The 24652-nt window shown below is 38.6% G+C and overlaps 2 protein-coding genes and 1 pseudogene across 8 annotated transcripts in view; 2 read left to right on the top strand and 1 right to left on the bottom strand.

The window, feature by feature from the left end:
* Positions 1-10697, top strand: part of RNF13 (ring finger protein 13) — a 148764-nt gene extending 138067 nt beyond the window's left edge. For all 5 annotated transcript variants that reach the window (XM_032345690.1, XM_032345685.1, XM_032345694.1 and 2 more), the window contains 2 exons: positions 8950-9030; positions 9307-10697. In XM_032345690.1, coding sequence (XP_032201581.1) covers positions 8950-9030; positions 9307-9671 — 446 coding nt within the window. In that variant the 3' untranslated portion in view covers positions 9672-10697. The remainder of the gene's footprint in view (positions 1-8949; positions 9031-9306) is intronic.
* PFN2 (profilin 2) lies at positions 1020-19569 on the bottom strand. Of its 3 annotated transcripts, XM_032345737.1 has the most exons (4): positions 19338-19569; positions 16950-17142; positions 11885-11926; positions 1020-1140 (listed from the first exon to the last, which is right to left on the bottom strand). In XM_032345737.1, exons 1-3 carry the CDS (start codon positions 19467-19469, stop codon positions 11898-11900), a joined length of 354 nt encoding a protein of 117 aa, XP_032201628.1. In that variant the 5' UTR covers positions 19470-19569; the 3' UTR covers positions 1020-1140; positions 11885-11897. The 3 variants fall into 3 exon arrangements, with proteins under 3 accessions (XP_032201628.1, XP_032201608.1, XP_032201616.1); XM_032345717.1 differs by lacking the exons at positions 1020-1140; positions 11885-11926 and adding an exon at positions 13609-15290 and having other exon boundaries at positions 19338-19567; XM_032345725.1 differs by lacking the exons at positions 1020-1140; positions 11885-11926 and adding an exon at positions 13609-14967 and having other exon boundaries at positions 19338-19567.
* Positions 19570-19711: 142 nt separating this feature from the next.
* Positions 19712-20589, top strand: LOC116591107 (annotated as a pseudogene).
* The last annotated feature ends 4063 nt before the right edge of the window (positions 20590-24652 follow it).

Genomic DNA, 24652 nt, shown 5'->3' with positions numbered 1-24652 from the left:
AAGGTCTGCAGTGTAGCTCTGAGGTGGACTGAAGGGGATTGAGAGGGTTGGTTTGTATCTGGTCCTGACCTTTATCATTTGCCTGTAGCTGTTTACTAGAGAGAACCATGCCTTCAGTCCACTAACTTCTAACGAAAGAAGTCAGTGTAACTTAGGCCAAATGAGTTAATTCGGGTTAAACTGGATTGGGATGGGTACTGTACCCAATAAAAGTTTGATAATTGTCCATCTTATATCTTGTGAGCATGTATCATGTATCACACCTGTTCTGTAAAAAAAAAAAAAAAAAAAAAAAAAAAGGCAAACCAAGCAAACATCATATACATGATCTCATTTAGTTCTCATAGCAGCACAATTAAGAAAAGTACTACCATGACCATTTATAGATACAGAAAATGAGACTCAGAAAAATTAAGTAGATTACCTAAGAGTGCATAAGTGGGTACACATAAGTGACAGGGCTGCAATGCAAATTCTTGACTTCAAACACTATACTTACAAACACTACCTATCCTATCTTTCCTCTTCAGTCACTACCATTTCAAAATAAACTGCCTCTGGACTTCACTCCTTCCCATTCCTCTCTTCTAGTCCTCTCCCCACCCCTGCACTTACCCTTCTCCTCAACTTACTATGTCAAAGAATGTATATGAGATAAAACTAATTTCCTGAAGTTTCAGGTCTACTGAAATATGAGACTACTCATTTCATCATATTCTACCCTAACAAGATAAATTTTGTAACTGGTCTTTTCCTTTGCTCACACTTCTATTGGGATCTTAGTGTTCTCTTACCAGTTACACGCACTTTTTAGAAGGATATTTTATGTATTATTTTTTTTATAGTCACTTTTGCTGCGTTGAGAGTTCTAATTAAATACTAGCCCAATCGAGTCAACAAGCGTTAAGTATCTAGAAGTAATTTGGCTACATGCAAAAATAATGTAGGACCAGTGCATCTTCCACCTTATAACCCCAAGGATAGCTGAAGCTGCTCAAGTTTTTTTTTTTATTTCTTTTATATGAGAGGAAAGAAAAATAATTATTGGATTAGAACACACAAGTATTTAAGGACATACATAAATGTGAGTTTGTTGAAGTTGGCTCTCAAGGGTGTTGTACATCCTGATTTCCTAGGGGCCTGAAAAGAAATAATGAAAAAAGAGTAACAAAACCTTTTTAGTAGTAAAATTAACAAAGTATTTTAAGTACTTGAGGTCTGGCACAATATTTATCATTATAAAATCCCTTTAACTTGGCTTTTTAAATTTCAGGGTAATGACCTCTTTTAATCCACTTGCTCCTCTATTCAGAAAGATCTAAGGTCTAACAGTCTTTTACTTGCCTAATGCCATCAGGTTAGAACCAATAAAGACTAACACAGGGAAACCTTAGGTTTAAAAAGAAAATCACAGGGCACCTGGGTGGCTCAGTGGGTTAAAGCCTCTGCCTTTGGCTCAGGTCATGATCCCAGGGTGCTTGGATGGCCCCGTATTGTATCGGGCTTTCTGCTCAGCAGGGAAATTGCTTCCACCTCTCTCTTTCTGCCTGCCTCTCTGCCTACTTGTGATCTCTGCCTGTCAAATAAATAAATAAAATCTTAAAAAAAAAAAAAAAGAAAGAAAAGAAACGAAAATCACTCCAAGTGGAACTTGGCCAATGCTTGGATTTGAATTTTAAGCTTGTTCTATGGATTTATTTATGGCCTCTAAGGCAATCCTTTTTTATTCTTATTCTCAATTAGTGAAGTAATTCATGAATACATTTCCAAAAACAAAGTTGACAACATACTGCTCTTTTCTTCAGTGGAATCATTTGTTTCCTTATTCTGCATGCACTGTCATTTCATCATCTGAATACATAAGAAATATCTAACCTTTAATTAAACTTCTAGAATGTAGCTGCTATTTTTTAGCATCCTAGAAAGGGCTGTAAAAATATGAAACCATGGGAGAGAGAAATAAACTGTCTTTGTTCCTTCTCCACATGTGGCAATCTGAAGTTAGAAAGTGCTCTGGCTGATGAACTAGAAACACTAATTTCTAATAAGTGGTAGTTTAAGAGTATTTCTTAACCTCTTATTCTTTTTACATTGTGAATCAAAGCAGATTATTTAATTGTTAAATTCTAAGTAGATGTGCTAGAACACAGTACAGGCATAATGGTTAAGACCATGGATGGACTCTGGAGTGAGACAGACCGAGGCTGGACATCTGGAGCCCCGTTTACTGGCTATGTGACCTTGTGCAAATATGTACATTTGTTGTAACACCTCAACAGATGGGAGCAATTAGTATTACAAAAATAAACCCTTACATAATAAAAATTAGTATTATTAAAAATCAGTCATTAGATATTTATAGATGAAAAAAGATTATCAAAATCATGAAGCAGCTTAGAAATATGTAGCTTTATAAATACTACACCTGAAGTTTCTAATAGCCCGTAGTTTGACCTAGTTGTACTTTTGCTTTAAAATGTTTTAGCTATCATGAGATTTGACATCTAAAGAAAAAAGAGGCCTATTTGTTATGCATATTCTAGTTTATGCTAATGGTTTTGACAAAGTTTACGCATATATGTTAGAAAAAAATTTCCAATTTAATTACTGCAATTTCCTTATGGTTGTAAACACTATGGATTATTGAAAATATGTAGAACACTTCTGTGGTACTCACCACTCCAGTGAATCACAGCACCAAACCATGAAAGTCTTAAGAGAACTTTCATAGGCTTTAGAATGTAGTAGAAATATTAACTTCAGGAAAGTTACAGTATTTTGGAAATACTTACCAACAAACAAAAAGAATTTGGCATTTGGAAGTTTTCCATAGGCCTAGTCTGTAGTCAGACCCACAGAAACCAGCACGTTGAGGCACTGGGACAAGCAGGAAACAGGTCAACCCTTGCATGGTTTACAGTGCCCTGGATACACAGTAACCTTAAATCTTCTTACTGTATTGATCTTCACTTGGCAGCTCTTTCAGAAGTGTTTGTGCTGATTAATACTTAAGTGATTTAAATACTGACTTAGCAATTTCTAGCACATATAAAATAATAGTGTTTTTAGTTTTCTTGCTTCTGAAGCAGCCAACTGCCTTATAGAGCTCTTCATTACTCATTACTGCCCTCAAAAATAGCTCTTCAATTGACGTTTCCTGAGTCATTCAGTTAATGTATTTCTCCAAGTCTGTAATCATAAAGACTGGTTACTATACACCATGTTTCTTGCCAGATGAAAAAGCCTTCTGTTTTTACTTAACATTCCTTCTACTAAGCATTTAAGGCTGTCTCTGTGGGAGCTGTCTCCCCTGCAGTATGTGAAGGAGCCAGATCCCAGAGTTATAAATGAGGAGGGAAAATGGGGTTTCATATTCGAAAATTTAAGTTACCAGGCCCTTTTATTTTATAGCTTAATCACGGAGACTTTCCAAGATAGGCCTAAAAAGCAGAAGATATGATTTTAGAGATTGGAAAAAAAAAGCAACAGCACATTTAAAGCCGAAGATGTAAAAGTAGAGCAATACTTTTCATAAATTATTTCTTTAATTCAGCAAATGAGACATGCTTTAATTTTTATAACTATATTTAACTACCTTTAATGTAACCTTAAAAGCAATTATTAGTTCCTTTGCTCAGGGGTTAAAAATAATCAAAGAACTCTCAAGCAAATCTGGTTTTAAAAATATTGTCCCTCTTGTCTGTTAAGAATTCTTGGGAACTGGTATGGAGGAGGGGAGAAGATAAAATTAGTTTATTTGCAGGGGCACCTGGGTGGCTTAGTGGGTTAAAGCCTCTGCTTTCGGCTCGGGTCATGGTCCCAGGGTCCTGGGATCGAGCCCCACATCGGGCTCTCTGCTCAGCAGGGAGCCTGCTTCCCTCTCTCTATACCTGCCTCTCTGCCTGCTTGTGATCTCTGTCAAATAATAAATAAAATCTTTAAAAAAAAAAAATTAGTTTATTTGCTAGAAAGAGCTGTCATTGTTTTCTTCACTGTTGAAGTAGGAAATAAGTGGCAAGGTAATTTTCTCTACAAGAACAGTAATTTTGCTTTGAAGTTTATGAATCCAATGCTAACATCTTCCCTGGGCAAATTCTTTAAAAATGTTTGTTATTATCTCTCATGAAACCTGTGTTTAGTTAGCCCTTGAATGTTCACTGTCTTTTACTTTGACGAAACCTATTCTAGCTGACTTTAAGCCTTAGACTATCTTGTTATTAAATTGAACAATTAAGCTCTCCATCAATTTGTATGCGCTAGAGCTAGATTCTCTCAAATTAGTCATCTCTAGATATCATCTAGAGATGACATTTTTTAAGTCCTCTCTAGACACTGTGGTTCCTCTTTCTATACCTAATGTTAAGTCCAAATGTTTTTGTTATAGCTAAATGCAGGTCTCCACTTAACTTCTGTTAGCTTGTTCATGACTGCAAGGCCATTGCAGCTGAAACTTGTGTGAAGGGGGGTGAGGCTTGTGTGAGAGGAGTTGGGAGGAAGACGAAGGTCAGATATGTAGCTTTATGAAGGTCATGATAAGCTCGGATTATTGTAAGTGAGATAGGGAACTATCTAAATGAGATTGATATGATGTATTTAAAAAAATCACCCTGGCTGTTATGGAGGAAAAAAACCTACCATACGAGGCAAGAACAGAGAATGTAAACTAGAAGCTCTTCTACTAATCCAGGCTATCAGACCAGAGTAATTGAGGAAATGAGAAAGGGACACATTCGGTATGTTTCACAGATAAAGTTTATAGGACTTGGTGACAGATGGAATGGTGGCCCTAAGGGAAAGTGGCATGTCCAGACCCGATCAGCTATTCGTGCTACTGCAATGATGGCCTTACATCTGTGATTCCTATTCTGTGCCTTTGCTATATCTAGTGTTTAGGAGAGAAGCTAAGGAAGAAGAGGTTCATAGAGGAAAAATCAAAGTTCTGTCCACTCATACAACATTCCCAGATTGTTGGGACTTTAAAGTGCATTCATCAAACTTTTCTAAAACATTATTCAAGTGACCATGCCAGAAGCCTTCTAGACAGAAGCGTGTCCATGCTGTTTCAGATATGTGACCCGAATCTCACCCTTCTGTAACTTAACACCTATGCAAAGTTGTTGCTTGACAAAGCCTGGAGAGGTTTTATATCAAGGTTTCTCAACTTCTGCACCATTGGCATTTTAGATGGGGTAATTCTTTGAGGGGCTGTCCAGAGCACTGGAGTATGTTTAGCAGCATCCCTGGCCTACTAGATGCCAATAGTACCATCTCCTAGTTGTGAAAACCAAAAATGTCTCCAGGTATCACCAAATGTCCCTAGGGGCTGGGGGGGTGCGGCACAAAAATATTCCCCAGTTAAGAACCACTAGTTTATACTAGGCAAAACTTCCTAGCAATGGTGCTGGTAGAAATAAAACAAATGTTTACTGCCACTTATAAACCCTTTTATGTTACCGGAACCAATGCACAAATTGGTTATTTTAAAAATCTGCTCAAGTTGTAAACCGTAAAGATAAATGCCTTAAATTTACCTTTAAGCGCTCAATAGTTATTTGATATTGGACAATGATCCTGAGTATGAATCCACTGACTGGACTTCCAAGTTGTTATGGTACATGATGCATTTCCTACCATTTTTAGTTTTGGGCATTTTTAAATGGGACAAAAATTGGATTCTGCTTTCACTCTTGCTTTTATAAACATAAATTTGTTCAATCTCACCTGTACTTCATGTATTCTCATTTTGGCTGGAGAGAGGCTGGGGGAACAACTAGCTTTTATTAAGTGTTCTTTCTTAATACAGTCAACCTAGCTATCAAATAAAACCAGTCTTTTACACTCACAGATCAAGGACTGCTGAATATTTAATTAAATTACATAATTACCCTGTGTAATACAAACAGATTCGGTGACCATTGCCACTGACTCTTTGTAAGCGTACAGTTCCTCTGATGTGACAGCAGCACGTGGGGATGTTAGAGAGCAGGCTCCTCCCCCAGCCTTCAGTGTACCGTGTCTTAAGTCAGTATTCCTTTCCAGACAGTTTGCACCAAACACTATGTATTCAACTTGTGTTATTTCTTTTAATCCACAATCCTAAGATACAGATATGTTAATATCTTTGTTTTCCCTTTGAGAATACTACACATGGAGATGTGTCTTGCAAAGCTAATCAATAAAATGATCAGGATGAAAATCCCCAACATTCTAACATATGCTTTACCATTTCATCACAAGTCCAAGGCTGGGGGGTTAAATTCTCTACAAAGCACTAAGTTCCAGTCTAGTCCACAATCACAAACTGTACCTTTGAATCTTGACCCATCATCTTATAAAGAAAAGAAAGATCAGGGACTGTGAAGCATCGAGTCTACACATTTAGGACTTTTTAGGACTAACCCCAGTATTACCTGTATTAATTTCCTATTGCTGTGGTAACAAATTACTACAAACTTAGTGGCTTCGAACAACACATTTAACTTACAGCTCTGTAGGTTAGAAGTCTGACATAGGTCTCACTGGGCTAAAATCAAGATGTCATCAGGGCTGTCTTCTTTTCTGGAGGCTCTAGGGGAGAATCCACTTCCTTGCCTTTTCCAGCTTCTAGAGGCCACCAGTCTTTGGCTTTTGACTTAGCTTCCCCTCATCTTCAAAGCCAGTCACACTGTATCTCCCTGACCAGTCATCCATAGTCATATTCCCCTCTGACTCTGAGCTTTCCTGCCTCCCTCTCGTACTTTTTAGGACTCTTGTGATTATACCAGGCCCACCTAGAGAAATCAGGATAACCTTCCTACCTTAATAAAATGATGCTTAGAGCTTTCAGGCACAGCTCTGGACCAGTCTGTTCCTGTTCAGTTATATTAACTCTATCATTTTTTTCCCTGAAAAATGTGTACCATTTTATAAGGAAATAAATCATGAGATATTTCACTTTAAATTTAAAATCATTGGTGTCCACTGAATTAACACAAATTATATTGTAAAAGTCATTTGTAAGAAGTATTGGCTAAAAATGGCTACAGGAAGTTACTCATTTTAGGTCAGTGAGATGGTCAAATAAATGTCAGTGCGCTTATACAAAATCAGTTAAGTTTGGCACAAATAATTTTTACAGGTACAATGATAGCCTTAAGAATATACTTAATACTGTTAGAATTTAACCTGATACTTTTAACTCTGCAGTTTAGCTTCTGTAATAGCTGTTTCCAATGATACTTTTCTCAGTAGCTGAATTTCCTTTAGATTTTATGCAGTGTATGATGCATGTTTTGCACTTGTCTTTATTTTTAAAAATGATGCACCTGAGGACTCACAAATGGGAGTAAAATACAAGTAGAAGATCATAACATACTGCTCTTTGCTGAAGATCTAAGTAATTCCAACAGGAAAGCAGTATGAAATTACTAAAAATCCAATGCTTAAACCTTAAGTTTGAATTTCCAAGAACAAAGCCAAGGACAGAGATGCAAGTGGTTTCTTTGGGAAATAATCTCCGGAAGCGAGAGGGAGGGAGTGGGGAGAGTGAGACAGGGAATGAAAAAACGAAGTGTATCTTACTGAGCTGATTATTGTGGACAGCTGGGTTTCTATCCCCCAGGGTCTCTATCCTCCAGAGCCCCACTGAGGAACCATGTGCCTCAGAACTGTCCCTTTGAAGACGGCCGGGGCCTTTATCCAACAGATTACCTCCTCCGTTGGTAATGATGTGTGTTTAGTGGGCACTTTTACAAAGTCATAACATTTTAAAGTTTGATTTGTAAGAGAAATCAGTGATGACTGATTTGCTTATTAAAACTGTCCTCAAAGTCGATGTAAATGGACCAACTGTGTAATTACAGATAATTGCAGATATATTGGAGTCCTTTAGTCTTGAATAGTTTTAGATGCATATTATCAGTCTCAACAAATTCCACACACAAGGCTCTAAATTCACAGCTCCTATCTGCTATAGAATGATTTGATACTCAGTACTGTAATAACCAAATTCAAAACACTGAACAAAAAGTAATTTTCATGAAAGCTTTTTTTGGGGGACTCTTCCTGAATGTGCTATTTTAAATGACTAAAGGATGGTAAAGGGATTGTTTGGATTGAACTCTCATTCTATTCATATCAGAAATCCAGACTATTTCTGACCTGCCTTCCAAGGTGTTGTTACCCTGTGTGTGGGACAGGCAATGAATTGTCCTTTGTTCCCTGAGATTTTTAAGTTTTTACCTAATCTATACATTTAATGGAAAACACTGAATTGAAAGCAGTCACAGTGGTCACTGCCACCATTACCTCAACTTAAGGTGGTAAATTCAACAGTAAATTAAGAAGGCAATATTAATAAACACCATTTAGTGACCATCTCTGTGCCTGGCCCTTTATTTACTCACAAACCTGTAAAGTGTAGAGAATCTTCTTACAGATACCAAAACTGGATGACAAAGGCTAAGTAGCCTGCTAAAGCACCACAGAGCTAGTAAATGTTGGAATGAAGATTTTGAAGCCTAGTAGAGGTCTTATTCCAAATGTTTCTCCAATAACAAAAAAAAATTTGAGTATATCCTAATGTTTCCATTTTTACTTTAAAAATTACTGAGACTTTAAAGAAATCTAAATAGTGAAATTTTGTCATCTTTAGCACAAAATATTTCAATACTAGCATACGAATAGTCATGTAAAACACTACTCCAGTTATGATTAATAAAATTCTTTTGTAAACTTAAAGAAATTTGACATCCACTTTTAATTTCTTATTTTAGGTAAAAGGTTTATTATTTAAAACTTCAGGTTCCTGAACTTAAAGCAGCTCCCTGATCTGACAGAGAATAAGAAAAAAGTATCATTTACAGTTAGATCAATCAAAAGACATTTAAAATAATCGACTGAGGAAGACCTTAGAGCTGGAAAGAACACTTTTGTACATCTTTTAATTAATTTTATTTACTATTGTCACAGGAGATGAGTATGATGTATGTGCCATTTGTTTGGATGAATATGAAGACGGAGACAAGCTCAGAATCCTTCCTTGTTCCCATGGTATGAATAATTACATACTGTTTTGAATTTATGTATAATTGATATGTAGGCTCAATATTAGAGAAGGAGACAAAATAGTTATTAGCATACTGTGAGCCAGGTCTTGTAGTAATTAGTGGTGTCATTAAAGGATGTAGGTATATTTATAAAAACTTACGAACTTTTCTTGTCCCTGTACAATACATATAGAACAGGAATAAACATGGCAAGAAATTAATAATGTAATATTCTCAACCACAGTATGCTATCTAAAAGATGTGTATTTTGCTTTAACAGCTTACCACTGCAAGTGTGTAGATCCCTGGCTAACTAAAACCAAAAAAACCTGTCCCGTCTGCAAGCAAAAAGTTGTTCCTTCTCAAGGCGATTCAGACTCTGACACAGACAGTAGTCAAGAAGAAAATGAAGTGTCAGAACATACCCCTTTACTTAGACCTTTGGCTTCTGTCAGCACCCAGTCATTTGGGGCTTTGTCGGAATCCCGCTCACATCAGAACATGACAGAATCTTCAGACTATGAAGAAGATGACAATGAAGATACCGACAGTAGTGATGCAGAAAACGAAATTAATGCACATAGTGTTGTAGTTCAACTGCAGCCTAATGGTGAACGGGATTACAACATAGCAAATACTGTTTGACCTTCAGAGAGGGTGATTGGTTATTTCCTAATAAATGTTTATTTAGGTATACAATTTGATTTTTTTGCTCCCTTCAGAGATTCCTGTAGAGATAACTTATTTTTTAGTATTCTACAGTTTAATCAGATTACTGAAACAGGTTTTTTCTGATCTGGCATTTATCTGCAGGAGTGTACTTCATTTCACTGGTAACTAGTCATAGGCTGGTGCTCGAGCATCAAATCAACCCTTCTTCTGGAATGAAATATAGCCAAAATATTTTTAAAAATTCCTCAGTATAGCTCGCAATTAAGACCTAGATCCCAGTATGAAAATGTTTCGTGTTTTACATACAAGGTGAGTGCTGTGGCCACCTAGCATGAGCTAAGCCAACTCCCATTCGCATAAAGTTTACCTAGAGTTATTGAGTTGGAATATATTTGTTCTGATATTTTCCTAAATTGCCATCACTCAGGAGAGGTGACAATTTAGCATTTTTCCTTGTATCAGCACCACAAAGAAACTCAAAGCTCTTTTTCCTTTCTATTCCCAAGCAGTCTTATCCTGATAGGAAGGGTCTGTACTAGTGCAGATTTTATAGGTTTCTTTTTTCCTCAAAGTTTTAAATACTATAGTGTTATGTATGAATTTGATTCATCAGCTAAAGTAAATGTCTCTGGACTTTACTTACTGAATTTCAGTATCCTTAAGGGTTTTGTGTTATGATCAAAGCAAAAAGAAAATGCTGTATAAAAATACCAAACTTAGCAACTATTAATACTCAGATCATATACCTCTTAACAAAAAGCATCTTATGCTAATTAGCCCTGCTCAACTATGTACAGAGCAAATTGTTCAAGTATTGGATTTGAAAATAACTGCTTATGTTTAACAGAACTAATGATGTAAACAATGTATTATGAAAAGCTAAATTAAACATAACTATGTAGAAAATATAGACTTATGTATAATCAAAATGCTGAGAATTTTTATATGGCATTGTATGAAGGGAGTTTGAATGTTAATAAACACCATTTCCCACTTTAAGAACTGGCAAAATATTTGTTCTACTGTACTATTACCCAGATTAGTTTCATTTATATGCACAATGCTGTAAAGGTATAATTAAGGTAATGTAGGTCAGATAAAACCACAACCTTAGAATTTTATACAAGGTAACTGACTGCTCACAACCAATTAGGTAATCTCTCTAAAGTTAACACTGCAGCCAAAATCCCGGCAATAATGTACATAGTGGTACCCTGCTGTAATTATAGTACATCCTTATAGTAGACCTCTATACAGCCTTTAAAGAACAAAGTATCTAGACAGAGCTATATTGACATGGGAATTTTTAGTCAACAAAAGCACATTAGAGAATAGTTAAGTACATGATATATAGTTGTCTTCTGTTATAAAAAGAGAAAAATGTATTTTTAAAAGAAATGTTAACAATACTGAGGAAGTTTTACTTTCTGAAAAAAAAATCTTATAATCCATCAAAAGAAAAAAAAGTTATTTCCACTTAGGAAAATAAAAGGTTGAATTCAATATCCACTGCCTGATAAGCTGTTCCCTCCCCCAACCTCCTTTGAAAAATCACACAGAGGCCTGAGAAACAGATCATCAGTTTACTATGGTAGGGAAGCAGACTCTGGAATTGGATGTACTTACACACCCTAACTTTTGCAAACCTGGGTGGTCATCTGTACAATTTCATTTAACCTAAGGGAGGGTATGAGGACACTCAGTACCTGCCACATAAATATACGGTAATAGCTTTTTATAGTTGTTAAATAAACACCATACCTAAAACAATTTTTTTAAAAGGGCAAAGTTAAAGGTCACTATAACATGTAGTAAATGTTGTATCCCCTCAGTCATCAATCTATAAATCAGATAAAGGACATGGGTTCCTTTTAAGTATTAGAAGTTTTTCTGAGGCAAAATTACCCCCCCCCTTTTAAACTCCAAACTGCTAATTTTAGTTGGGTTTAAAAAAAAAAAAAAAAAAAAGAACAGTGTGTGTGTGTGTATATATATATATATATATATATATATACTGGTGTGTGTGTGTGTGTGTGTGTCGATAGAGTCAGTTGAAATCTCTTATTTCTTCGTGGTATAACTATACAGCTTTTTAAATAGGACATTAAAATTAAAATCTAATTTTCATTAAATTCTTTCCTAATTTAAAACTTTTCTGATATTAAAGTAGTCACATGGGAACTTACCCCAGAGATGAATTTATCTTGATATTTTGCCTTCAGAAACACCTATGTGTAAAATACATGTATATATTATACACTCTATGGATTTATACTGTATGCAATCTGTTATTTAACGTTTGTTGGTGAGCATTTTCTCATGTTATTCAAGGACTATTTTTATTCTCTGGACATACAATAATTCATTCAAACCATAACCCTCAAAGTCAAACCTTACAGTTTCCCAAGTTGAGGTATTTTAAGTAATGTGATGTGATGTGATGACATTTAAGTATACAATGTATTTAGCCCCATTTCCTCAGGTTAAATTCCTAGAACTAAGTATAAAACAGTTACCTACATATTATTTTCCTAAGTGTTTTTTGTGGGTAGGGGGCCAAGGGCTAGTTTCATTATTTCATTAAACACTAGTGTTATAGTTGCCCCCTACATCTTCTACTCCCCTACCCATACCCCCAAACACACATACTTTTCACTTTATAAGTTCCTTAAGGGCTTCACAAGTTTGGTCACTGCTTTCTAGTCCTTTCGTTAGCTCAGCTGGTAAAGCAGAAGACTGTAGCTGACTTCCTGGTCAGTGGTTTCTAATCAGTTACCCTAACAGTTCTTTACAGCTAAAGCATGCATGTATATTATTACTGTAAAGTCTCAAATCATCACAACCCAAACACCAAATTTTCATTTGACCAACCTTTTGTTTGTAACTGGGTTCTTAACAGGTCAAGAAGTTGAAGTTTATTTCAAAGGTTATGTCCAACTACCAAAGTAGCCCCAAATTCCTAACCTTCCATATTTTTACATCCTTGTATGTACTGAGAACTAATCCCTGACAACACTGTCAAAAAATTTCAGTTATGCACAGTACAGTTTAATAAGGTGGAGATTCCCATTCCCTAACCCACTATTTCTTAAACGGTAGCATATATAGACCCCTTAAAAGTGAACCAGACTGACCTGCCAATTATTTCTAAAGGGACTTCTGGAGCTTATGGGATCCCATCTCTAGGGTGAAAATCCAGAGCCCAGAATCTGCGTTACAACCAGCTCTCCAGTTTTGCTTAGACCCACCACCAACTTTTGAGCATTCCTGCTCCAAGCTTCTGTCTCACAGTTCATAAAGAGTATTAAACATTCGCTAAACGTGAATACATCCCAGAAACCTTATAACCTCTGGAATTAAACTTGATTACTATGTAGTCAAAGCTAATAGGTCACTCCAGTGCCAGAAACTCCAGGAATATCCCAGTTTTCTTACACGCTGCCTAAGGAACATCTTCTCTTCTGTGAAAGTCCCAGTTGGTTGACTGCACCATGCCAATACAGCTTCCAAATCTAAAGAAGTCATATGACAGTTCAACACAGAAGAAACCACAATGCAGAAACCCTTCTTGGTATTGGGTTCCTTACTGCTCACTAGATTTCACAGCTAGAGACCAAAAACAAGAGAGAATACTTAATTTCTAGCAGGTAAGTCAGTTTTCCTCTCACAAACCCAAAGATGAGCCCAAAATGATTTTTAAAGCCTTTTTAAAAAAGATAAATGCCCATGAAAAAGAAATTCCCAGGCACTCATTTTATTTATAATAAATCCTACAGGATATGGAATAGGCCATGAGCTCAATTTTAAGATTTTATGCTTGCTACGGAGTCTGGCCTATTCTGTATATCCCAATGTGTCAAAATTCAATTGTAACAATGACAGCAATTTACATAAACACAGGAGTCTAGAGTATTTGGTTGGAATAAATTTATTTCATCTGTCTGTAAACAAGGTGTTTAATAGTTATGGCATTTTTTTAAATGCATATTAAATCAGATGAGTTAGACTGTATCCCAGATGTAACAAAGTGCAGGGAAAGAAATGGACAAATCAGCAACAAGATTTGTTTTTAAATCTGTACATTATCCACAAGGCCCAAACAATAGAAGCAAATACTAGAATGTCCCTAAAGTAGTGCCATTCGAAAGAAACCTTTAATAGGTCAGTTAAAATCCATCTCACAATAGCAACAGTTCATTTTAACAATAGTATGGCACAGAACACATATGAAAAAAATTCATCACAAGACAGCCAAGTCCACAATAATGCAACTTCATATAAAAACTCAAGCTGCAAATAAAAATTGGTCCTATGAAGAACAAACTGGACACACTCCAGATGGTTATGTTGGGATACCTAATGTCCATAATGGCAGCCTTTTACAATTTTACTAAAGAGTAGAGCTGGTGTGCAAAGAAAAAGACAGGAACACAAATCTGAGCTATTGCAATGATGGAATGTCCCTGGGGATTCGATCTGTTATGGTTACTGTAAGGTCATGGGAGGAAGTGCCTTTTGCTCTCGTTTTGCAGTTGCACTCTTCACATATCCTACAGACAGAAGGCCTGTCTCTACTCAAGTGCAACGTAACAATACTGAAAGCAAACTACTGCAGCTCTCAATAGCTCGTCAACAAAAGGGATTATTACTTGGTTAAATAAACCAGGCACTGCATCGAAGATGGAAGCAAACCAAATACCTATGTGCAAAGGGAAAGGGTGGGAAAAGAGGAGTGAAGGAAAGATGCATGCACTTTTTCCTCCCAACCATGCGCTACAAAAGGAAGACTAAATGAGCTAAGTAAATGCTCAAAGTGCTCAAAAGACATTGATCAAATTAGAGATTGTACAACCGGCACCTTGCTTAATATTAACTTATTTTAGTTATCAATATCCCATTAATTGCTAAGACAAAGTGATGCCCAACTTGGCATGCCCCCTCCCCCCAAATTTCAAGGTATCATGCAAATCATTATTGTGCTGCAATTATGTTGCCAGATAAGGGTTGGTTACATACAGTGGTTAACATACAAATGATCCATTGGGCAAACAGGAATCATGACATTAGAAAATAGGTAAAGAAAAATTAGCTACCACCTATAGTCTGGTAGCACTGTGACCGTAATTGGGGTGGTGATGAAGACAGTTGCTAGGTAGATGGGGAGAGGCTGCTTACACATCAGACCTCCTCAGGTATAAAGCGAGTTCATATGCTTTCTTGTTAAGTGTGCCTCCGTGGACACCTTCCTTTCCCATGACTATAACCAATGCTGGAGTACACAGGGAAACAAAACAAAAGTGAACAGAATTATTTAAGGGGGGGGAGGGCAGAAAGAAAGACACCTTTCCCCACCAACAGAGGGATACAAAGGAGACACAGGTTCATACCCCATCACCCTGCATTGCTAATAAAATTTCCAGAATTAAGACTCAAGCTTACAGCTAGGAAAGTTTAAGAGCAATTTTCCCCTAATACTTAACAGTCTGCCTAGCAGCTAGAACCCAGAGTCTCTCAAGTATTTTGCCATTGAGTATGCCTTCTTATTCAATCCGCCTCCATGGACCCCTTCTTTTCCCATTACAAAGACCAAGACTGAAAGAGAAAGAAGAAAAGTGTTTCAAAAGAAGTGTTAATCAAGAAAGTCACATAAGTTTTAGCAGACAGAACCCTGATTAATAAGTTAACATTAAGTTAGTTTTCCGTGAACTGTCAAGCACTGAAGTCAACCAGGTCTCCAAAAAGAGAACTTTCAAACTAGAAATATGCTGAAAACACTATAAACTGCATCCTGGAAGCCCAATCAGTGCACCTGCAGCACTGCATAAAATATCTTTATACTAGCTAGGAAAAAAGAAGTACGATCATTTTCTTCTAGGGCAAAACAAATGACAAATTATTAGACTACTCCCCAAAATATAAACTTAAAAACTTAGATGAATACTTACAGAATTCTCCCCAAATTTAATAGGCTTGATTAAATACAAACTATTAAAAAGTCTTCCCAGTGAGACTCAATGTGTCTATTAATTCCAGAGGAAAACCAAGACCAAATTGTAAAGAGCATTTTCAGTGCCATTCAGAAAAGGCCAATAAAAAGTACTTAAGGCTTGTGCTTATTGATATCCTCGCTGTGCTTTATTTTTGAATCTGAAATCCTGAAACAGGATTACTGTCTCCAACAACAGGTTCTTCTATGATGCAATTCAGAGGTCCAGCCCCAAAATACTTGTGTATGGCTAATTTTATACTTGCTACCACTAGATGTCAGTGGTGCCCTTTAGTATAGAAATGTTCTTCTAGTTTTGTCACATGGTTAATACTTCTTTTGAACAGATTTATCTGAACTCAGGTAATGTTTAGAGATATGTCTCTATTTCAATTATCTAATTTTCCTAAAGAAAAATACTCATAAGCATAACTCATATCAGAATAAGAGTAACCTTCAGGATAATCACAAGGAGTTCTTAGAACCACGTCAGTAAATTACTGCTAGGAGAGGCTTCAAATCCATTCACATAGTAGATCTGGTCTTAAAATCAGCTGTGGCAAGTCTGCTATCTGAGGCCACACAGCCCTCTTAATTTACAAAATATTTACAAATACATTTCAGTGTATTTGTAAAGCAATTAGATATTATAATAAACCTTAATCTTGGAAGTTTTTTATGAAAAAGCAGTGAGACTTACTAAGTGTAGTAAGAATTCTGGTATGTTGAAAATAATCAGGAAATACCAGAACCATATACATGAAATATTTCCTAGTTTTCAAATCTAAATCACACACAAACTTAGTCTTTGAAAATATTTCAGTGAACAGGTGGCTTATTACAAAACCTTATTCTAATTATTTCTCTTTTCCCCAACAATATTTCTAATAGAAAAATGAGTGAATGTTAATTATTCCTTTTTTATGCTGAGCAGTAATAATTAAAACGCAGGGAAGAGATGCAAAGGCAAAAGACTCAAAAGGACTAAAGTAACCAAACAGTATGAATGACTTAATATATGTGAATAACATGTGAATATTCTGTTTTTGAGTAAAGTCAGGATCTTAGAGACTAGGCTGTGTATGCCGCTGCTATCGAGTTGGTAAATCTCAAGCAAAGCAGTGCCTCCCTTCAGTGCTGGGCAGTTCACAAAAACCACCTTAATAGCCATTATGGACTAACACTTTAATTCAAAATGTTAAGGAAATTGCTTAATAAGTTGTAATGTAGCGTGCAACTTTTAACCAAGAGAGTACTCTGCTCACCTCTACCAGCTCTGCCGACAGCAACGTTGTATGTTGGCTCCCCACCTTGACTCTTTGTCCGGATGTCCATTGTGCAGTCACCATCGACGTATAGGCTATCTCTGATCACCGAGCACTTCTTTGCGCCAAGAGTCAAACCGTTGGTAAAGAAACCTTCCCGGTCTTTTCCTACAATCATATCTATTTCTACTGGCTGCCCCCACCAAAAAAAAGAAAAGAAAGGAAAAAAAACATGAAGTTGTAATTCTTTCCATGCCTCCATATAAGTGGAAACAGTGTGCCAAGTTTGTATTGTATTGTATTAGAAGACATCCACATTTCACTAACATAAAATCAAGTTTTTTTCTAAAGAATTACTTAATCCTGTATGACTACATGTTTTGTATCACTTCATTTCACATTTAACTATATACTAACTAAAGACCAGTCTGTGCAAAGAATCTATGAAGTTGCACTAAATTGTAAACTTAACAGATTATTTATAAACTGTTACAAGTCGAGTGGTACCTGAAGTGCTTATGTGATGGTAAAGATTCACCTATAAACTCTTCTAACAACTGCTTGTCTGTCACGTCCAGTCACATTACAGTTCTGCTACATCAAACTTAATTTAAAGTTGCTTGAAAGTCTCCTGAAATAATGCCCAGGCTTAACAGACCTGTTCACTTCTACTCTGCTTTCAAGAGCCTGAAATATCCCCCACAGTATGAACTTCAAACCCTAGCCCTCAACACATTCCCAAATTCGTATCTCCCTCCTCTACTTCCCTAGCCACTCTCTTTTTCCTCTCCAACTTCCCTTCCCCTCCCACCTCAGTAACCAGTTTTCTTTCTGGACAAATGCAAAGAGGATTCAGCTGGTAGCACTGCAGTAGGCAACGGTAAAACAAACAAACAAACAAACAAAAAACAAAACAAAACAAAAAAAAAAAAAAACCGAGAAAATGGAGGGAGACCGGGAAAGAAACTGAGGTAGTCACCAGAACCGGAAAGGAGAAAACGTGCATTCTAACATTCCCTGAATAAGAAGGAAGGCGTCGCCCCCATCAGAACTGCAGAGTCATAGCAGGCCCCAGCCATTTCCAAGCACACTCCCGCAATCTTCCCAGCCAGACAGCGGGAACTCACACACAAAGACAAGAGGACTGCAGGAAAAAAGTTGATCGCCAGACAGATGCCAATTCTCTATAATAACTGTACTCCACTGCGATTAAAGGAGATCTTAAAGTACCGGTATCAAGGACTGAGTTCTACAGTTAGATCTTAAGCCATGTTAAGTAGTACAGAATAATTAGTAGCACTCATAATAGGGGGCCTGAATTCTGGTATTTGATGGGAGAGGAGCGTGGGGCTATTCAGGGAATGCCCCTGTATTTGACACAATCGACACAATCCAAAAACAGCCATGTGCAGAAAGAGGCAAAACAATACAGCAGCACTGGAGGATTAGTAACAATTATCCCCCAAACATGTGGCAACCAAGTCAAAACCATTAAGTCACAAGAAAATCAGGCACTGTAAAGCATAAATCTGCATTAGTTTCTTTACTATCTTCACTAAAGAGGGAGGGACTTGGAGAAGTGAAGTGTCCCTTCGGCTTTCACAGATTACTGTAAGCCCTATAAAAGCACCCCCTTTTTTAGAGCTATGTTGCGTAATTGGGGATAACGGTATATCGATGAATCTCCATAGGAGGAGGAGAGAAATCAATGGCAGTTCGCCATCTTGGAGAATTTAAAAAAAAAAAAAAAAAATCCTATGGAGCCAGAGCTGAAGTCGAGATTCACGAATCCACCTACGTTGTCGGCGTACATTTCTCAAGCCCCAAAGGCCTGGACACCCTCAAACCTACGCAAAGTCGCTGCGAGGATCCGGGGGCCGGGCAGCCGCCGCCTCCCACAGCCCGTGGCGCGGGCGGCGCGCTGTCCGCGGAATCAAGGGGCAGCCCGGCCGCCGGAGGACCCCCCACCCCGGGCCCGCGCACACCCGCCCGGCCCCTCCAGCCCCCGCTTCCACCCCAGGACGTGCAAAGCAAACCTCAGGGTTTGCAGGAGACCAGCGAGAGCCTTGCGAAGAGGGGAAAAAAAAACCCCGCCCCCCCCCAGCCGGTGCGCCCCCTCCCCCCGCCTCACGGACAGGCACTGGGAACGCCGGGGGCCGCCGTGGCAGCCAGGGAGCCAGGCAGCCAGGCCGCCGCCCCCGCCGGGTCAGCGCAGCCCCGGGCGAGGGGGCGTCCCCGGGCCTCGGCCTCCCCGTCCGCCCCGCAGCCGCATCCTCGGCGCCAGCTGCCTACCACACCTGCCGGCGCGGCCCTCCTGTGCCCACAGCCGGCCGGCCCCGCTGGAGTCCGGGGACGAGAAGGGGAACCCGGACCGCCGCCGGTCCTCACCGTAATGCTCTGGAAGACGCCCCCGGCCGTGGCTGCCCAGACGTATTTGGCGTCGCAGTAGCCGACAATGGCGGCCTCCTGGCAGCAGCCATCGCACATCAGGTTATCCACGTAGCTCTGCCAACCGGCCATCTTCGAGCCCTTCGCACTGCAGCGGGGACGGCGAGGAGCAGCAGGCGCAGCGGCGGCGGCGGCAGCGGGCGGCGGCGGCGCGGGGGGAGGCGGGGCGGGGGCGGGGAGGAGGCGGCTCTGCGCAGGCACCGACCGCCCCCCTCCCCGAGGAGCTGCTGAGGGAGGACGCGGGGATGACGAGGAGGGACAAGCGGCGGAGCGCGCCCGGCCTGCCTGTCCGCCCGCCCGCACCGCGGAACTAACCACCAGCGGCTGCGGAACGGCTGTGCGGGCGGCAACGGTGCTGGCGGCGGCTGCTCCTTCTCACCGCGGCACCTTTCAGTTCTCCGCGGCCGCGGCGGGGCGGGCGGGCGTGCGCGCGCTCGTGCGTGCGATCCTTCCGCGGCGCCCCGACTCGAAGGGTCCCGGGAAGGGAGGGGCAGACTGAGGCGGGGGCGCGGAGGGATACCGCTCTGGGACAATCACGGCTGCCACGTGCGGCAGAGAGGTCCGGTAGCGGTGAGGTCGCTGGGGGCGGCTGCCCGAGGCCCGCGGAGGCGGTGGCTCCTCCGTCGCATTGGGCGCCGCGGGGATGGGGGCGTCCGGGACGCCTCCAGTCCCCGCGGCTGGGTCGTGATGCGCCTCTCTTCTGCGTCCGGTGACTGGGATGCGGAATCTTGAGCCTTGGTGTTGGATTGCCGAGTTGCCCTGGTGACGGGATGTGGCGCGTTGAGTCCTGCTCGTGGTGGGGGTGGCAGTGGCAAGGTCGCCCACGCTCATCTCCGGCGTCCTCAATGGGACCCTCTTCCCTGGGGGGCTCAGGCAGCCGAGAGGGCGCGTCCCGGCAACCTGAAATCCGAGCTGGCGTTTGTGCTCTCAGGACCATTTCTGAGCTTTGCCAGTCTTTCATTGTTGCCTCGTTTGGGTACCAAGGCTTCGCATTCTCTGGATTCTTTGACAGTAAGAACCCCTTTAAAACTGCTAATCACCTGTGGCTAAATTACTCAAAATTCCGAACAAAATCAATAGCGACCTATGTAAACTATTGTTGGCTACTGGGAAAGTTAGTGGCGGATCAATGAAATCGCTGAAAAAAACAAGGAATACAAGATCTAAGAAAGGGTTCCCCGGCTGAATATAATACAATTTCTGCTATTTAAAGGTAAAATAATTGCAGGACCCAGGTCTGAGAATGGCTTGTATTTATTTACAAGGCGGAGTCCTGTGATTCTCTCATCTTTTCAGTAATCTCTGGGTGCTTTGACTAGATAAGGAATTGGGAGACGACCTACAGCAATTTTAAGTGAACAAAAATGATCTGCCAATCAAGGAAAGGAAGGTAGCTCATTTAAAACGTTGAAAAGTTAATTTCAAATTTAAAGTTATCCCGTAGGGTCACGATTTGATAAACAGCTGTAGCTCATGAGAGAAGACAAACAGGTTGCTAAACAATTTAATTGGTTCTGAAGCTTTGTATTTTTTCTGCTGTTTGCTTTAATATATTTTCTGCTGAAATCAGCTACTGCAAGGGCGGGGGCTGGGTACAGTAGGAGAACCCCCAAGTCAGGAACCTATCAGATTGAGACAATATATTTTCTCATGTTCTGATGATACAGAATACATATGTGCTATAAAATGTGTGCCAAAAATTGTTTCATTTTTGCGTGTGTGCCTAGTTACACTTACTGGTTTATTACTTTACCTCTTTGTAGTGGTGTTTGATGGTTTTAATCCTACAATCTTAGCAGTTTATCACCTTAAAAGTTGATAATACAGTGTGTTGATAGCACTGAATATGGTCACTTTGTGAGAAATCACCAAGCTGTACAGTTACGATTTGTGCTTTTAGTATGCATGTTATAATTCAATAAATTTAAACAGAAAAAAATGAGAGAAAATAAAAGTAAAATAATTTAAAGTATATTGAAATTGAGTGTTACTTATTAACCTACTCTAAAGTTTTTGAGATTTCATTTCTAGACTATTAGAGCAAAGAGTTGGAAATAACTGCAATTCCATTTTTATTCTGTTGTTGGCTTTAAACAACAAAAGGATTATACCAACCGAATATTCTGGATATTCAAATCTCAAAAGGTTTTAAGAAGATTCTCAAAGACATCTATTGGGTAATACATTCCGAAGAATTTAGAATTTCTGTCCTTTTTCCATATTTTTCAAAATTTGATACACTTCAACATTACCATTTTACTTTTTCAACAGCGTTATTACTTTCCCAGAATTGCATATAGTAAAATTTAAACTATGAAAAAACCATTTTGTGTAATAGATTAAATGAGGCTTTACAGTTTAGATTTTTAGATAATATATTCAAAGGAATCTACTTACTGTCTGTTTTTAGTACAAACAGTCCCCTACTTACTATGGTTCAATTATTATTTTCCAACTTTACCTTGATATAAAAGCCATAGGCAGTCAGTAGAAACTGTACTTTAGATTTTGAATTTTGACCTTTTCCCTGGTTAGTGGTATGCGGTGTGATACTAGAGATGCTGGGCAGCCAGTCAGCAGTCAGCTCCCAGGCAGCCCCGCAATCACAAGGGTAAGCAACTGATACAACCATTCTATTTTTCACTTTCAGTACTAAGTAAACTACATAAGATATTCCATTCTTTATTATAAAATAGGTTTTGTGTTTGATGATTTTGCCCAACTGTAGGCTAACGCCAAGTGTTCTGACCACATTTAAAGTAGTGAGGCTAAGCTTTTGACGTTTCTAAGATATATTAATTGCATTGTCGACCTTCGATAGTTTCAGTTTACAATGTGTTAAGATCTGTACTATTATAAAATAATCCTGTGCCTATTTTCTTTAGAACCGGTTTCCCAGCACTCTGTCTTATTTTCTATTTGTATACAATGATCTGTTACTATTTCATATAACTTGTGTACCACACACATGCTTCAAGAGGCGTAAGTGGAGGTTAAACACTGAGTTTTAGGAATAGCAATGTGTTATGTCCAAAGGAGTGCCAATATGAAAAGAAGAATTAACAATTTGTATCTTTATCTAGGTTTTGTTCTTGTTTTTGTTTTCAGGGTAACTGATCCCTACAGTGAAAATACTAATGTCTGGGCAGTAGAGAAAAATCATAGCTCTGTTGATAATAGGTAGCCAGAATGATGGAGCCTTTAACCGTCAGTTGGTAGCATATTTAAATTAGGAATGAGTTCTTGTGCATTCTTTACAAAGTTTTTAAATTCTTATTTAGGAAAACAGAAACTATGTGGTAAATCAAGATTCTTTAAGGTATCAGTCAAGGTGTGTCTGAACTTTTTAAGTGCATGAGTAAATCATTTGACATTTTAGCAAAAATACAAAGAAAAAGGAGTTAAGTTGGTTAAAATGTATTCAACCCATTAAACATTTGTGTAGACTAAAACTACATAACTACCACAAATATAGTAATAATTAACTAAGCCCACCTCGAGCCCCCAGTTAACTAAAATTTCACCTCCACACTTATTTTTTGGAAAAAGTGTTTTAATTATAAACATAATTATCAAAACAATAAAATTTAGAAAGTGGAGAAAAATCAAACTTAATCTCATAAACAATGCAAATGATGTCATTTGAATGTTTTCACTTGTTTTATTTCTGATTTTTATAGTAAAGAACATGGAGTATCTACAATTCTGGATTTGTCCATTTTATCCTGAAACTCAATGAATTTTTGCTTTTTATAGCTTGAGGTTATTCAATTGGATGCATACAAGTTAAAATTGTTATATTATCTTTCTGATATATTTAACCTTTACATTAGGTAGTGGCCCTCTTTATTGCCAATAATGTGTTTCGTCTTAACCAAGTGGGCCAACAGGTGCCGCATACATGGATTTTCTACTGCATGAGGGCTAAGTGCCCCTAACCCCTGTGTTGTTCAAGGGCAACTGTATACATATACATTTGGTACTTACCATTCCTCCTTATATCCCAGATCGTTATTCTATGATCCTTCTTCCTGAAGTAAATCTTTAGAAGTTCTTTTAATAGAGTTCTCCTAGTAAATTGTGTATATTTGTTTATTCAAAAATGTTTTTATATTACTTTCACTCTTAAAAAAATAAATCGAATTTATAATACAAGACCAACACTTTGAAAAAACGGCATTCATTCTGGCTTTCATCATTGCCAGTTGTGTTTTTATGAATGATCTGTTCTTTTTTTTCTGGCTACTTTTGGAATCTTTTTGTCCTTGCTGTCCTTCAGTTTCACTATGATGTATCTATATCTAGGTTTCTTTTTTCTACTTGGAAAAAATAGGTGTATATCCATGATCACTTCTGGAAAATGCTCAATCATTATCTCTTCAATTATTCCTTTTCCTCAGTTCTCTCTCTTCTTTTGGGATTCAAAATAAATGTTTCCTTTTCCTCTTCTCTTCTCCACATCTCTTAGCTTCTCTCATATTTTCTGTCTTCTCTCTGTACTGTATTCTGGGTAATTTCTTCAGCCAAAAGTTACAGTTCACCCTTCAACTATGTTTCACCTGCTGTTAAACCCCTACAATGAGTTTTTCTTAAAATCTGTTTTCCATTTTTAGAAGTTCCATTTTATTATTACCCAGATCATTCTCATTCCTGATGGTCTCTAATTGCTTGCCTATCTTTGCGGCTTCATACTTCATTTCTTCAAACATCTCTTACCTTATTATTCTATACTCTGTATCTGACAATTCCAGTATCTAAGTAAGTTGTACGTTTTTACCTCTCTCACTCATGATGGCTTGCCTCCTGTATACTTGGTGATTTTAGACTGTGAATTCATATTTCCTTGATCTTAATATGTGGGAACTCTGATGGCTTAAATTGAAGACACTTTGTTTCAAAGATGATTTGCATCTGGTTCTGCCATGTGCCCAGGAGTACCAGCAACTGGGGCCACTTTAACCCTTCCTATCATGTCCCCTAAATGCAGGAGTGATTCACTTACTAACATAGAGCTGCTATTGGCATTGCATTCAGACCAACCCCATCTCTCCAGCTTGCATACAGACGCTTCCTCTAGTTTCTGCTCAAGATTTATTTCTCTTTATTTGGTGGGAAGAGGGGTCTTTGAAGAGATTTCTAATTTCTGAGTGCCAGGCAAAACAGCAAAAAATGTTTTTGATCCAGTATCTAGTTGTTTTGCTGGAGAATTCCCCTACAGTATCTAGTTCAACAATGATGCCAGAAGCAGAAATCAT

This window comes from Mustela erminea, chromosome 1 (assembly GCF_009829155.1).
Source record: "Mustela erminea isolate mMusErm1 chromosome 1, mMusErm1.Pri, whole genome shotgun sequence".
NCBI lineage: Eukaryota > Metazoa > Chordata > Mammalia > Carnivora > Mustelidae > Mustela > Mustela erminea.
This window is presented reverse-complemented; position numbering and strand designations above follow the sequence as displayed.